At 38.3% G+C, this 16,169-nt stretch overlaps 1 protein-coding gene across 3 annotated transcripts in view; it reads left to right on the top strand.

The window, feature by feature from the left end:
- Dpp10 (Dipeptidyl peptidase 10) overlaps positions 1 to 16,169 on the top strand; it is a 587,790-nt gene that overhangs the window by 414,563 nt on the left and 157,058 nt on the right. For all 3 annotated transcript variants that reach the window (XR_010517761.1, XM_065225206.1, XM_065225205.1), the window contains one exon: positions 16,042 to 16,137. Coding sequence is in view for 2 of the 3 variants with exons in the window: in XM_065225206.1 (XP_065081278.1) it covers positions 16,042 to 16,137 (96 nt within the window). In the remaining variant the exon portion in view is untranslated. The remainder of the gene's footprint in view (positions 1 to 16,041; positions 16,138 to 16,169) is intronic.

Raw genomic sequence — 16,169 nt, 5'->3', positions numbered from 1 at the left:
GTTGAAGTACCGTCGAATGTGTAACCGACAACTTCAACGCCAACGTCTTCCAAAGCAATTCAATTATTAGCTTTTTTTCGTATGTTTTCAGTCCGCAGATCAAAAAATATGCTACTGGTATTTTCCAGTCTTCTTCAACTGACGACACCATGAAAACAATTGCTTCCTTAGCAGGTACCAGCTTATCTTTCTAGCACAAAAATGACAACGAATCTCCATAGCTTACAACTCCATCGACTTTTTTCTTATGAGGATTCCATTCAACGAGTTGCCGGATCGCTACTTCATAAATTGATAAGCCTACCATCAACAGCCGTCCTTCAGAAGCCATAGCTTTTGATTTTGATTCCAGGACGCTCAAAGCTTCAGCAGTGATTCCCGGCTCACCATCTAGCCCTCGGTACCATTTGGTTACCGTCTTATCATTAGGAAGGGCATTATTAAAAGCATATCGAACAAACCGATATGCTTCGTGAGAATAAAAGTGCAGCGTTGTAGGAAAGGTACGCACCGTCTCACTATACCGCCCTCTATGATGCACGTTCCTCAGTTCTTTTATAAGTTCAGAATGTGTTTCGTATTTCTGTATTTATTAAAATATCAATGAACAAAAAACTTCAATAAATACATTGTAAGCTGGTGGTAAACGTAGTTATCTGTTGAATTGCTTACCTGAAGTAGCACTTCCCCTTTTGAAGTGATTAGTTTTTTTTTCCTTCAGCTCAGTCATAATATTAGTAAAATGTCTAGCATTTTTGCGGTGCAACATGTGTTGTTGTTTCAATCGTTGCGTACGTTTCTGTGATCGTTGTAATTGTAGTAAAACCTTTGGTAGTGCTTCTTTTGAGGCCTTCGTGGACAATGAGGAAACATCCTTGATGTCACCAGCATATCTTATTCTACAAGATGAAAAAAAAAATAGTTCAGTATCGCACATTTCACACCAAACTGAACAAATAGGCTCGTTTTAATTTATCAAAAAGCATGATAAAAAGTTTGAGTTTCCGTCTAATAGTCTTGCTGTATTCAGTGCACTTATTCCTTATGATGCAAGCAATAAGTTCTCCGAAGACACCAAAACGATTTGATGGAAACGGGCACTTTTATCACACTTTTTACATTTTTGGGGTAGTTCAGTTTCAGATGCAATCAGCAATAAGAGAAATTAAGTCGTATCGCAAACTAACCGCTTTTCTTTGGAAGATGTACTAGTTACCGCCGATGAAGAGTCTATCGAGGAGGCTGGTTCACGTACATAGATGCTTTCAATTACTTGTTCATTTTCGGTTTGAGTTTGAGCATTGGACTTCTCAGGAAGCTCGACAGGAATCTTAGGCAATTCGAATAGATGTCGGGAAGTATTCATCACATTATGGACGGCGTGTGTTTAATGCAGTTGATGAAGACACGATTTAGCGGCGTTCGGGCGTTGTGTTATGGATTTCGCCAAACGAAACTCTGCTTCCAACTGTGCGGGCATCACCAGTTATGTTTGTTGGTTAGTCATCACATTATCGACGGCTTGTGAAACGAAGTTAATGTCGATCACCGCAATTTGATGTCTTTTGTGTAATGCAGTTGATGAAGACACGACTTGAAGGCGTTCAGGAATTGTGTTATGGATTTCGCCAAACGGTACTCTGCTTCCAACTGTGTGGGCATCTCCAGTTATGTTTGTTTGGTTAGCGGATGCTTTTCCTGTTTCTTCTACCAGGTTCAAACATGGCACAGCATTTTTCTTTAATGTTCACTTTCCGTTGTTTTTCCGAAAATCGCTTTCTTTGAAGTGCAGTGAGCAGATCCTTGCATTGCTAAAACTGATATAATTGGAACCCGCCCGTGAAAGAGCTTCTATCCACCGTTGATATGCTCAGGTTTCTTGGGAAATCTACAACGAAACATTTCGTAAGGTAAAACCGAAATCTTTTTATCGTACCTATGTGAAGATGTGCCAGTTAACTCTTTCCGCCAATGCATATCAGTTAAGTACGAGAAAATTGAGCATCGCATGATAAGTTTTATCAGGCGAATCAAACGGACAATGCATTGTAACGTTAACAATTACGTATAAAAATACTGAATTTCACAAAATATCAACCGAACTGACCGAACTGCCGATCAAAACAAACGCAACAGAAGAGATAAACAAACGAGATTGACGTTTGACTTGGCGATGACGATCGGTAGGCGCAACTCATCAAAACTCAAACCACCCCCCCCCCCCCCTGGATTTGTCACAGAGCACGTTGCAGGTAAGTTTTCGAGATATCGGTATATAAAGGGTTGCTTCACATCGATTGTGCTGTTGAGTCGGGAAAGGCGTTTTTCAAATCGTTGTCTTTGAAAATTATTTGGGGCTTTTCTATTCAGAGATTTGCATGCTCAATTTGCGATCCTCCTTTCTATTCCCCTGCGGATGATCGGATTCTGAAAATGTAAGAAATTTTACTTGCTTTTCGGACAAGACTTCCCCAGTCACTGGACTGTACAAGATTCCAATAGCCAATCAAAGCAGCTCGGTGGCCTGGGAGAAACTGTGTAGACTTCTTTTAAATCATCATCTGATAAATAGCGAAACCGAACCTTTTGTCAGTGCGAACCTCAACCTGAGCTGGGTTTTGAAAACAAAAGAGCAAACTGACGTTTGTTAGAAAACAAGAAGACCCAACCTTGATACCCGATCCAGGTTGGAACAGAATAATAAACGAATTCGCTAGCTGTCATAACCGGTATCACGCAGGAACTTTTGTACTGGATAAGGTATTGGACCGTGAGTTTCCAGGACATTCCAGAATGAAATCAGTGGACGATCAGGTTTCGACGTCACCAAGTGCAGCTTGAGGTGACGATTTCAGAGAAGAGTTATGAATCTGCCAAGCGTCGTAATCCTTGTAGTAATCAGAACTTACCATTTTAGTTATAATAATTTGATTTCCCTTACCACAACAAACTTCGAGTCACTTAAGTACACGAAAGCACGTGAATCTAAACTACGAAAATCACGAAAAATCTGAAATTGTTGATTTCGACAACGTTCTAATAGAGCTTTTTGACGTTTAATCGGCGCACACTAATGCATGATTTAAATTGAAGGAGTGCGAGCAAGAGGGAAACAGATTAGTGGGAAAACAACCCATCCATTCATCCTTGTGTTCTAGATAGAGAAAGACGATTAAACGTCAAAAAGGTCTATGGAGATTTGTTTGCCAATTTTGTTGACATTTGCATCAGCGCGCATAAATGTCTAAATCCAAATGAAAGCAATAGCAACAGACGAGCCTCGCTATATTAAATTACAGTATTTATAGTAAAACTTCAAAATTCCGATTTTTCAATGAAACTTTTTTTCAACTTAAATTGAAATATGAGTTTAACATGATTCCAATTTTGTTTTTTGCAATGCAGCTCATTTTCATTAATCGAGCTTGGATGTCGTCGCATTTCTCTAACAATGCCATCGTTAAAAACATTGTAAGTCATTGAATAATTGAGTAATTCCAAAGTAATTCAAAAATTAATCAAGTAATCGTAGTAATTTCGGTGATCGAGGATAGTGAAAGTAATTTCAAAGCAATAAAGTAATTTTATTTTATTGAAAAGTAATCAGAGTAATTTTTGGTAATCTGACTGGTACTGGCCGGTAATTACCGCTGGTAGAAACCCCTCGAACATTGCTGATTAATGCAGTATAGCGCTTCAAATTTAGATGAAGTATCGGGTAAATGTGCGCCAAATCTAGCGATGCATTCTGCAAATATGATATTGCTTTAGGATATCCTGGATTTCTTCTTCGTTTGTTAAAATTTTGGGGGGTTTGAAAAGTATTATGTGGTATTTGGAAACGGCAATATTAGCGATTTCCTTCTATGTATGTAAAGAGATATGATTGAAAATGTTATCCTCCCTTGACATTGCTAGCTTATCTGTTTTGTAATTACTCATGAGTGTTGATAGTTGTTGGAGTGCAAACTCGAATGCTTGACCTCCATTTTTGTTCGAAATAGGGATACTTGTCGGTCCCAAAATTTTCTTGTAATTATATTAAAAACTTTAAGCCAAAGTGTGTTAACTTTAAGGAGTTTTCTTACTTCTGAAGGACTATCGGCTTCCCAATTGTAAGGTGATCAGTCTTACTTTCTGGTTCCGATAATTCTTTGGGTGTCAAATGTTGTTGATTATTTTGTAACATACGTTGTCTTTATCACGAACAAATTCGATGTCAAAGTCAAATTCTTCCAATTCAAGTCTCATTTTAGTCAATTTAGAGGTAGGATTCTTCATACCAAATAAAAAGACTAGTGGTCGATGGTCTGTACGAACCTTGAACATTCGACCATAAAGATATGATTTAAAATAGTTAATTGCCCAATGCATGGCAGTTAGCTCTTTCTCAATTACAGGTTTATTTTTCTTCTTTACCCTTTGAAAAAGTTCTACTGGCGAATGCAATAGGAAAATCACCATTTTGATAATGTTGTGAAAGAACAGCTCCACATGCTACATTTGACGCGTCTGTTGTCAAAATAAATTCTTTTGAAAAATCTAGGTAGCGCATGATTATTGAAGCCATTAGAATTTTTTTAAGTTGTTAAAACGTTTATTATGTAGAGCAACCCAAGTAAACTAAGATTGTTTATTTAAATAATCATTAAGGGGTTTAGTAATTTCTGCAAATTTCGGTATAAACTTGCGATAATAATTACAGAATGCTACAAATCACCATAAATTAAAAAAAAAGCGATCGCTTATTTTGTGTCCCAGATATGTCATGACATGTTACTTCAGTTTAAAAAACTGCACTTCATGGGGTTAAGTTTGAGATTGTAGTGTCTCAAAAACTTTTGATAAATTTTGCAAATGGTGATTGACTGAACATACGACCACTACGATGTCGTCAGTGTACACAAAAGCACATTCTGGGGCTAACCCAGCCATTGCAATGTTCATCAGATTGAGCCCTAAAGGCAGTCTCTTAAAATTGAAATGTCCAGATGGAGAAGAGAAGGCTGTATATTTTCTTGAGCTATTTTCCAATGGTATTTGGTGGAATCCAGCCAATCAAACCAAAGAGCAAAAAATAAAGTGTGTGCAGAAATTTACATTTTTTTCATGAGGTTCCTGTACTTTTGTACATAGCCCGATGCAAGACGCAACAACCTATCGGTAGACCCGACTGCCGTCACCCGGAATGATTGCAAAACTTTCCCAGATTTACAACATTCTTCCATTTGAGCGATCTGCAATGAAAAGTTTATTTTTTACAAAATCTGTCGCATTCGCCGTCGTCGTAACGGGTTGTTGTGTTGTTTCGAAGCCGACGATTGATGGAGACCACAAAAAGCATCCTCCACCCGTTCGCTCGTTCCTACCATTCGGGCAATGCAATGCTCGTGTCTGGAGTATGATATGCCTTTTGGGTAAACCCGTCGTAAAAGTTTTTAGCGATGAAAATTGTAAACAAGCTTCCCATTTAACTACTGACAACAAGTTTCAGCGGTATACTCATGAGGATTTGGAAAATATTTTGCACATGCACCATGTCATTTGCCAGATGGGATTAGAATGAAAAATGTCCTCATACATGGATACTGTAAATGCTGTGATAATAGCAAAATCCATCCTAGGTAGGGTGACGACTGCTGTGGTACGCTTTTGGCGGGCTTGTCCTCTTTTTTAACCTTTGCATAATGTCCAGTAAAATTTTATCAAAAGAATGTTTAAGCAGAGCATGTTTAAGTAAACCAAACATAAAATTAACTGTCCATGACTGTCCCATATGAATTGGGAATCTTGCAGAGAATAAATATACGGTTTCGAAAAAGTAGTGAAAATTTCTGTTCAAAATGATGCACATAAATGGAGCGTCACATATCATATAAGTTTACATTCTAAATCGTGTAAAGTTCTGTGACGTTTCATGAAAGGTTGCAATTATTGTATGCAAAAGCCAATCTTTGCAAACAACATTGCTTACAAATTATTCCTTTGCGTGAAATGAATTAAAAGTTTACGTGATTGAATGTTTACATCTCAATTAAAATTCAGAAGTTTATGCTGTGTAGGCTATGAACCTCGGCTACGAGTTATAGTACGTTCAGACCACAGAGTTATAACACGTTATAGCGCTATCTGTGCTATATTCTGTGTTGCAATTATTTGACAACCGTTATAACATGTTATAACTCTCAAGTCTGAACAAGGCATTACCTCCGCCAAAACTAGAATGATTGTTATGTATGCCAAAGCTGTCTATGTGGATTCTTTTTTCCTTTATTTAACGTCTGTTCCGCAATCTAGTGCCAATCACCGACGGACATCGATTGCCATCCATTGACGGCAATCGAATGTGCAGGATGGCAGCTTCCACACCTGCATAGGATATCGCACCCATTCAACAACACACATGGGCCGGGACCAACGGCTTTACTTCCCTTCCGAAGGAAGACGTGACCAGAGATTGTTATATCTCAGAAATATCCCACCTACCTCGGCTGGGATTGAACTCAGACCCATTGGGGTGAGAAATCAGTCACGCTTACCACTACACCACGGTTGTCTACGTTTTAATTAAGTATTCTTTAATTCATTTATACAATACAAGGTATCAAATTCAGAGGCGTCGCGTGCCTCATTTATTTACCTGTGCACCAAACTTTGTTCGTTATAGTTTACCACCACATATTAGTTTTTGTTTTTTTCTATTACTATATTAATCACTACCTAAGGTAACATTTGGCCCATCTAGTGTAAACAAAACGTTTGGCCTTTTTCGCGATAACCGAAGTAGGAGGAATAGCAAAACTTAACTAGTTCTCGTTGTTATCACAAGGAAGCAGTGATGCAAAATATCGTGACACTCGTCTACGCATCAACCGACTATCGCTGACAGAACGTTTTGTCACGAAGTGACAGGTAGAGCCATGGCAAACAACAATCACCAGTACTGGTCGCTGCTCACAAGCAAAATGTTACACTTGCTGCTGATGATGAAAAGCACAACGAAACCAGTGAAGGCTTCTGCAGTACGATCATCAGAAAAAGCGAAACGACAGAAGAAAATGAAAACAATGCCTACGCATTCCAAGTTCGTCTCGGCAGGCGCGACTGTGTGAGTTTCAAACAAAGCAGGCAACATTAAACGGAAGCTGATGGGCTCACTCACCAACACACTCACATATGTAAGCAACGCAGGAACTGCTTCAAAACGAGCACAGATGAATGTCGTGATTGTCGGGAACAGCGTGCCAGGTCATTTTGAGAAAAATCTGGACCAGTTGAAATATAAAATCTGGAAAAATCTGGAAGGCTCCAAAAAATCCTGTTTTTAAAATAATGCTATTGAAATCAAAGTGATGTGCCAATCTTCCCTAAAAATCGGTCAATATGATCATCTGAAATTTATTCAAAGTACCAAAATGTTTATTAATTACACGTTTAAATAAATTATAAAAAAAAAACACATATAACTTGTTGGCATTGCTTAAATCATCCAAAAATTAAGAAAAGTATTGGCACAGTGTGACAAAAAGTTTAAATATCCATTACACAGCATTTCAAAAATTGAATTAAATCGTTGTTAAAATACTTCAGAAAATATTTTTAGAATTGCTTTTTAAGCTGTATCTTTTTTTAAAGAAGAATGAGAAGCAAAGAATCAAGCAACTTTGATGGGATGGATTTTTAAAACTAATATTCGATTTAGTCGTTACTTTTTGATGCAGTGCCAAAATATGCCTTAAAAATTTTAATAGTTCTAGTTAATTCTATTATTACCCTGAGGTTGGTCAGATTTTCATTGTAATTCTTGACATCATAGTAGGCAGTAGGCAATTTTATTTTAAAGTAAAATTCACCAGGCTGCAGTGGTAATCAAAGCCTAACATCGTGGTACTCACACACAGTTTACCTAAACTACAGGTAACTCAACAGTTTGCATTACCATATAGATTTTTTAAATTATATAACTAAAATGAAAGTCTGAAAGCGGAATTTATATATTTCCTGGGTCTCAGATCATGAAATTGTTTGTTAGTCTGATTTTACTTGGAACTCTTTACAGGATATCTTCATTCTTTTTTCAGAGTTCCATTTGAATCATCCTAGAATCCAATTATACATTTTCTGAATTTCGCTGCAATAATCTTGATAATTTCCAAACTTTTTCAGTAATATTCTAAGAGTTCTCTTGAAATCTCTTATAAATCACTCTCCGATTCCATAATTCCCTCGAACTAGCAATAATTTCCAAGCATTGGCACAATGTTGTTTTCATTTTTCTTTGTGAAATTCCATTAGAATATTCTTAATAATTTCCTTGGCACACTCTTCAGAATGACCCTCACACTATTTTCAGATTTATCCAATAATTTCCTTTGAGCTGCTTTGTAGGTAAGGTCATAATTGTTTTGAAATCCTCTTCAGTATTTGATAAGTACTCAAATACTTCGCCAAAATGGCATTGAAAGTCTCCCAGAAATTGCCATTTGGCATAATTCCGATTAAAATTCCATTGAAAATATTCTCAGGATTCGTATACTCCTTAGTTTCATCTTAAGAATTTTCTTTGATTTCTCTTCCGAATTCTATTTCTATTCTTCACAAAATGTCCATGCAACACACCACACGCAGTAGACCAGTAGGGAAATTTTTAGGTTGCGAAAAGTTCCACTGGTTGGAGCGGGAATCGAACCTTCACTCCTTTGGTTTCGCAAAGAATTCGCACACTTCACTGTAAACTATTTTCAAAATAACCGTACAATTCTGAAATTCTACGGTAATTTAGAATGCTGAAGAAATTCAGACTGCTGTAACTCAATATTCACAGGTACTTAAAAAAATGCTAAAAATTACCAGATGCCTTTCAAATTTTCCTTATGAATTATCCTCAAAAATCTCACAAACATACTTCAAAGTCCTGGTGGTTGTCTAGATTCAAAAGCCAAATTTTCCAAGGCTCAATTTATTGTTTTCAAACCTGAAAAGTTTTCGATTTCTCTAAATTAAAATATTATGAAAATTCCTCCATGCTAAAACTTTGATTGTTATTTTAAATATAGAACAAATCTAAATTAAAATTCAAACAAACATTAAGGCCCGATATTTTTTAAAGTTTGAAGATTTTTTCCGCAAATAATCTTTAAAAAATTTCTCCATTTTCATGATTATGCAACCCAATAACTTGCAAAAATGTTGCAACAAGTTCGTGTACAATTTCATGTTGCAATAATTTCCAATGTTGATGGCCTTCAACAATTAAAGAAGCAGTTTTAATTTTTTTTTTATTAGATTGTAAATCAATTCAAATTATATTTTTAAAGCAACATGTTTGAAAAATCTGGAAAAATCTGGAACATATTTTAAAAATCTGGAAATATACGTGATCTGTCTGTGTATCTGACCGGATGCCCGAAAATCTGGAAAATCCAGATAAATTTGGAATACTGGCAACACTGGTCGGGAATGACCAGATCGGTGATGGATCACAACCGAAGACGACATTCACATGTTGCTTTTTACTTCTTTCGTCAACTTGATGGATGGTCATGGAGCGAGACGGCTAATACATAGGTGTAACAGTCGGAAGAAGTGTTAGTTTGTTTACTTAAATGAACCATGCCCATTTTCTTATGGCATGTTTGCTATAAGAAATGCGCCTCGTGTTTATTAGCGAATTTCACATCAAAGATTGATTAATTGAGTAGGAAATCAGTTTGGCACGGCATTTGTGACCAGCATACACCTTCCGGTAGTATGAAACAGGTCAAAAACTGTTCAAATCCGCAGATAAAATTTTTGTTTTGAATTTCTGTATAGCAAAATAGTGAACTTTTCGTGAACATTAACGGCAAAGAACTCACCAACACTGGGAGACTGTGAGTTCCTGCCCACCTGTTCATTTTCCATCGTGGTCATGGAGAGAGCATCGACGAGCAAGACGGTTTTATGACAGGTTGGCAGGAACTCACGGTCTCCAAGTGTTGGTGAGTTCTTTGCCGTTAATGTTCACGAAAAGTTCACTATTTTGCTATACAGAAATTCAAAACAAAAATTTTTATCTGCGGATTTGAACAGTTTTTGACTTGTTTCATACTACCGGAAGGTGTATGCTGGTCACAAATGCCGTGCCAAACTGATTTCCTACTCAATTAATCAATCTTTGATGTGTAATTCGCTAATAAACACGAGGCGCATTTCTTATAGCAAACATGCCATAACAAAATGGGCATGGTTCATTTTAGTAAACAAACTAACACTTCTTCCGACTGTGGCACCTATGTATTAGGCGCCGAGATCGACGAGCACATTGATAGGAATGTACAAAACGTTACTACCATCAGCTGTTTGACGATCGTGATTGTGATAGGTCGCAACTCTGCAAGGAAGTCTTAGTTATCTTTCGACTGAAGCATAATGAAGAATATCCGTCAAACACTTCCGAAAACATTTTTTGATACAAAACAGTGTCAAAATCTAGAGAAAACTCATGAAGTCCCCTGGGTATCAAACTTGAATTAATCAACTCTTTATTCATCAGAACAACACTATCAGAATGGACCAGGGAAGCTTATAAGCTTTGACAGGTTCACCGGCGCAACCATCGGAGAGATTGATTGAGAGATTTACAACTGACAAGAGAGTGAGATCAAGCTTTTGCGTTCTCTTTCTCCATTACTCTCTTTGCCTACAATCAGATATCCAAGTGCTCAGCAAGAAATGCACGCTTTAGGCACCCATACATCACAAATGTTCATCTAATTTAAACTCACACATTCATACCGGTCTGCAAGTATGATACACGTCCAAAGCGTACCAGACTGCTGTTTCCGTGTTGCTTCCGTTTGACACGTGACTGCTGAAAGATTCAATTACAACTATTGGTGCAAACCACCATGTCTTGTGGAAAATTTGTGGTATATTTCAAGAGGTGATAGAAGGTCTGCTTGGCTTACATCAGGCATTTGACCATTCACAAACTTGCCACCCGCCACCCAAAAAAGCTCGCTTTTAGGAGCACTATTTAACGAGTTTTGTCATGGTAGTGATATCGACATGCTTAGAAATCAATGCATTAGGGATTGGGCAGACCATCCGAACTGAATTTAATCCTTTTTGAAGCAAACCAAAGTCGAAGATTCAATTGAGCACTATAAAATAGTGTATTCATGGTCACTTGTAGTCTGGAGTAAAGAAGTACAGCTATAATGTGGCCATAAAATCTGTAAAAATCTAAACGCATTTACACCTGTGTCGTGCACTGGTTGCACATGTGGACGCGACGCCACTGATCAAATTATTTTTAGATTTTCGCAGTTTTCAATATACTTATAACAACCAGCCCAAAAAGAAAAGTTTTAATTATTATGAAAATCCAAGAATACTTAATAAAAAAAAATGCAACTAGACATTCGGACAGATGACGATTTATTGATCTGAAAAGTCATTTTTCATGTATTTTATCCAAATTCCCCATACAAAATTCAAACTAAAAGCGCCAGCTCGCGACATGCAAGACATCCGAATGAGTTTGAATTTTCAGAGAGTGGTTTTCTCACCTAATGACACAAATCTATTGTCGTTTTCGTTTTTGCGGTGTAGCTACACCGGTGCTACACTGCCGTACACCGAAATATTTTAGGGTGTAGATATAGGATGCACCTTTGTTTACAAATAAATGATGGTGAGCTGTCAAAGACTTGCGCTTATTCCTGCTTACACTACACCAGTGCTACACCGCAAAAACGAAAACGACATATGGTTGGTGAAAAATTAGAACTTTTATTTTTGAGGGCCAGTCTACTATGGATTGGGCCCATCGCTAAAAATCTGATATTTATCAATTTTATCTATATGAACGCGCCATTGGGACGGTACTAATGGATATTTTTGGTCGCTATTGAAAATTTAGTCGATTGCTGGATTTATGTACTAGGTAGTAACCTCCTTGACCGCCAGAATACGCTGCTTCTGCAAAAAAGGTTAAAGTGCCTTGTAGTTCGTTCATATTTAGCTAAACATGCCAAATTTCAGTGCGATACTGTCCTTAGTTTTGTTCTGACAACTTACAACAACTTGTTAACGTGTTTACCATCATGTTGTATGGATAAAAACGATTTTCGTTCTCTCATAAAATATTATTTTTAGAGGCAAATCGGCGAAGGAAACAAAAGGAAAGTTGGATAAATATTATGGGGCTAATTCTCCGCCAGATTACACCGTCAAATATTGGTTTCGAGAGTTTCGTGCTTGCCTGCAACTCCACTACCGACTAAGTCCGCAGCGGCAGGCCCTCCAATGCGGTTACAGAGGACAATGTCAACAAAATACATGAAATGGTGTTGGCTGACCGGAAAGTGAAGGTGCGCGAGCTAGTAGATGCCGCAAAGATTAGTACTGAGCGCACACGCCATATTTTGGGTGAGATTCTGCATATGAAAAAGTTATCCTGCCGCTGGGTGCCGCGCAAGGTCACTACTGACCAAAAACACAAACACGAGAACACTTCGAAAGAGTGTTTGGACTTGCTGGTGCGGAATCGGGCGGACTTTTGGCGTCGATTGGTAACTGTTGATGAAACCTGGATCGACTGTGCTATCTTAACGGAATTGCTGTGCAGTACGAGAGGAACCACAGCTACGAAGCCGGGTAAAGCAGGTGCATAAGAACGCCTATCAATGGTTGTTGGGTTCTGCCCTGACCGGCGATTTGCGACCTCTGTGCACCTGAACTCCGATTCTTACCTCCACGCGGTGCCCGGTGGGATTGCTGGCGGTGATATTTGCCGTCAGTAATGCGAACAAGAACGGGGGATCATCGTTGTCACCAAAGCACTTCTGTCAATTATCGGTAGTGCCCGTGATGACGATGACAGAGCAATAAGGTTATTGCCAACTCTCGAAGTAGCCCAAGATTATCGCTACCTGGGGATGCTAACCGGCTCGGTCTGGTTACGACTTGGCCGTCCTGAATGAACTATATCCACCTTTTCAAGGTGGATTGTTTAAAAGGACGTTAATAGATGGAAGCACAGCTACGAACCAATGGCTCAATACTAGTTTATTTTTTCAGAGAACAAAATGAGCGCCCGACAATGGACTGAAGCCGCCACGAGTGCTCCGAAGCAGCCGAGGGAGGCTCGATGGGTCGGAAAGGTTATGGCGTCGGTTTTCTGGGATTGTCATGGCATACTCTTCGTGGACTAGCTCGAAAAAGGAAAAACCATCAACAACGAGTATTACCAACAATCAATACGAAACTAACGATTTTAAATTGGCTCACCACTTTAGTAGCCTATTGGTCCCAAGCAAACGATTAACGTACCCTATTCTAGTTGAAATTCTATTACTACACTATGTTTGTTTTGATTCGCTATGAAAGTTTGACAGATAACATCAGGGGTGTGTGGATTCATGCAGAACATGCAGGGGTAAGTGAAATAGCTTGGGACTGCTTAGGACCGTTGTTCTGGTACTGAGTGAGCCAAAAATAATAATGATTTTCTTCGGGACCCAGTGGTCTTAGAGTTACCTCTATGGTATTACCATAGAGGTAACTCTAAGACTAGAAGGTCCCGAAGAAACGAGCTCAACTTTTTGGCTCAGCTCTGGTACTATCTTCGGTCCCAAGCTAATCAATGCACCCCTCGAAACATAGGAAAATCCACGAACCCCTCATTTTATCTGTCAAACTCTCATAAAAAATCAAAACAAACATAGTGTAGTACTAGAATCTCGACTAGAATGGGGTACGTTAATCGATTTTCTTGGGACCAATAGGCTAGTTAAGTAGTGAGCCAATTTAAAATCGTTAGTTTCCACCGGTTGGTATTACCATAGAGGTAACTCTAAGACAAGTAGGTCCCGAAGAAACGTGCTCAACTTTTTGGCTCACCTCTGGTACTATCTTCGGTCCCAAGCTTGTCGAATCACCTCTCGAAACATAGGAAAAACCAATAACCCCTCATTTTATCTGCCAAACTTTCATAGCGAATCAAAACAAACATTGAGTAGTACTAGAATTTCGACTAGAATGGGGTACGTTAATCGTTTGCTTGGGACCAATAGGCTAGTCAAGTAGTGAGCCAATTTAAAATCGTTAGTTTCGTATTGATTGTTGGTTATACCAACAATCAATACGAAACTAACGATTTTAAATTGGCTCACCACTTTAGTAGCCTATTGGTCCCAAGCAAACGATTAACGTACCCTATTCTAGTTGAAATTCTATTACTACACTATGTTTGTTTTGATTCACTATGAAAGTTTGACAGATAACATCAGGGGTATGTGGATTCATGCAGAACATGCAGGGGTGAGTGAAATAGCTTGGGACTGCTTGGGACCGTTGTTCTGGTACTGAGTGAGCCAAAAATAATAATGATTTTCTTCGGGACCCAGTGGTCTTAGAGTTACCTCTATGGTATTACTGTGCATTATTGGAGCGATTGAAGGCCGAAATCGCTGCAAAACGGCCTCACATGAAGCGAAAATTTGTTTTTGCAAGATAATGCACCGGCGCACAAGAGCATCGCAACCACGGCTAAAATCAACGACTAACGACTCCAATTGCTTCTGCACCCACCGTATTCGCCCGATTTGGCTTCCTCAGACTATTATCTCTTCCCAAACCTCAAAAGATGGCTAATCAATAAAAAAAAATCAGCTTGCATAAGGAAATTATCGACGCTGCGGAGGAGTATTTTGCAGACCTTCTGGAAATTACTTTTCGGACGGAATCATGAAATTGGAAAATCGCTGGAATAAGTATATCGAGCTAAAAAGGGACTATATTGAATAAAATAAAATAAAAACATTTAAAAAAAAACATGCCTAAGGAGGTTACTTTTCACCCCACCCATTACATCCATTTCCCCTATATTTCAACACAACAAAACAACAAACAATCAACGAGTCTTTTGATAACGCATTGGCAGTATGAAAAAAAGAATAATGACAATTATTAACATAAGAACAAAAAAAATGATTAATGTTGCATTTATAGAAATCGTGCAGTGAGAAGGATTAAATGTTGAATAATTTCTGAAATGGGTGCTCCACCCAACCACCTACCATCTTCGCTTTCATCCTCGTACTGATAGATGTTTAGTTGGACTTTTTTTTATCACAAACAACTCGCCAAAATTTCCAACAAAGCTCCGTGTTTTGCAAATGTTTTGAAAAGATGAAATGCGTCACCTTTTATTTTCCGCTGTTCTTCATCACTGAATGGCTCTACTGAGCGTGTGTGTTTCAATTTTCCATCCAAATGTCTCTTTTCTCCGATCCAAAGAGAATAAAGACATAAAAAGAATAACGGAGACATCGCTCACCGCGTCAAGGAAAGCCAAAAAAATCATCTGGCTCGTGACATGGCCAGATGTAATGGAATTCAAAAGCACATCTTGTTTTCGCGGAAAACACCTCCTCCGCTGCTGCATTGAAGAGGCACATAGAGAGAGAAAGAGAGAGAGAGCGATCCCCTAATGCGATAACATTGGTTCAATAAACGAGGGTTCGGGTAGTCTGTTGACAGATTAGACTTACAAGCAATTTGTTTTGAATGATGAAGTTTGGGTTAAAAGACGTCCCGCCGAAATGAGATAAAAAAAGGTTTGTAAACTTGAAATGGGCATTAATCTTTGATATAAAGTTTGTTGATAATGAACAAATATAACAGCATGAACAAATCGGAAACTCTGACACGAAGCCCAACTTTTACTTTTCATTTGAAATTAGTTTTCGAAAATATTAACCTCACAATGTGTTATGTAAAATAAGGAATACAATAGATGTGCAATGTTTTTCTTCAAAACGTCCCGATACCCAACCTATGAAAGCTTAACTGTTCCATACGAATAGGAAATCAAGCAAAGATGGGACAGTTATACTTTTATGTAGACCATTTTCAAACGACAACAGGCAAACAAAAGCTTCAAATTATTCGACAACTTACTGTCGCAGTCAGAAGACAAAACAACCAAACCAGAATGTTTGCACAATGATTGACATTCTTTTTCTTTTCTTTTTCTGTCTCCATTTTTTCCAGCTGGTTTCGGCAAATCCGAATCAACGCAACTGGCGAGGAATTTTCATCGCTCTGTTTGTAATCATCATCGTCCTCGCGCTGATTGTGACATCTGTCGTAAGTATCTACTAGATGAATAAAGCGAAATG

The sequence above is a fragment of the Ochlerotatus camptorhynchus genome, unplaced genomic scaffold (genome assembly GCF_037179485.1).
Source record: "Ochlerotatus camptorhynchus isolate MF236.1 unplaced genomic scaffold, CSIRO-AGI_Acam_v1.1 ptg000222l, whole genome shotgun sequence".
Lineage (NCBI taxonomy): Eukaryota > Metazoa > Arthropoda > Insecta > Diptera > Culicidae > Ochlerotatus > Ochlerotatus camptorhynchus.
Note: the sequence above shows the minus strand (reverse complement) of the source record. Positions and strands in the feature narration are given on the sequence as shown.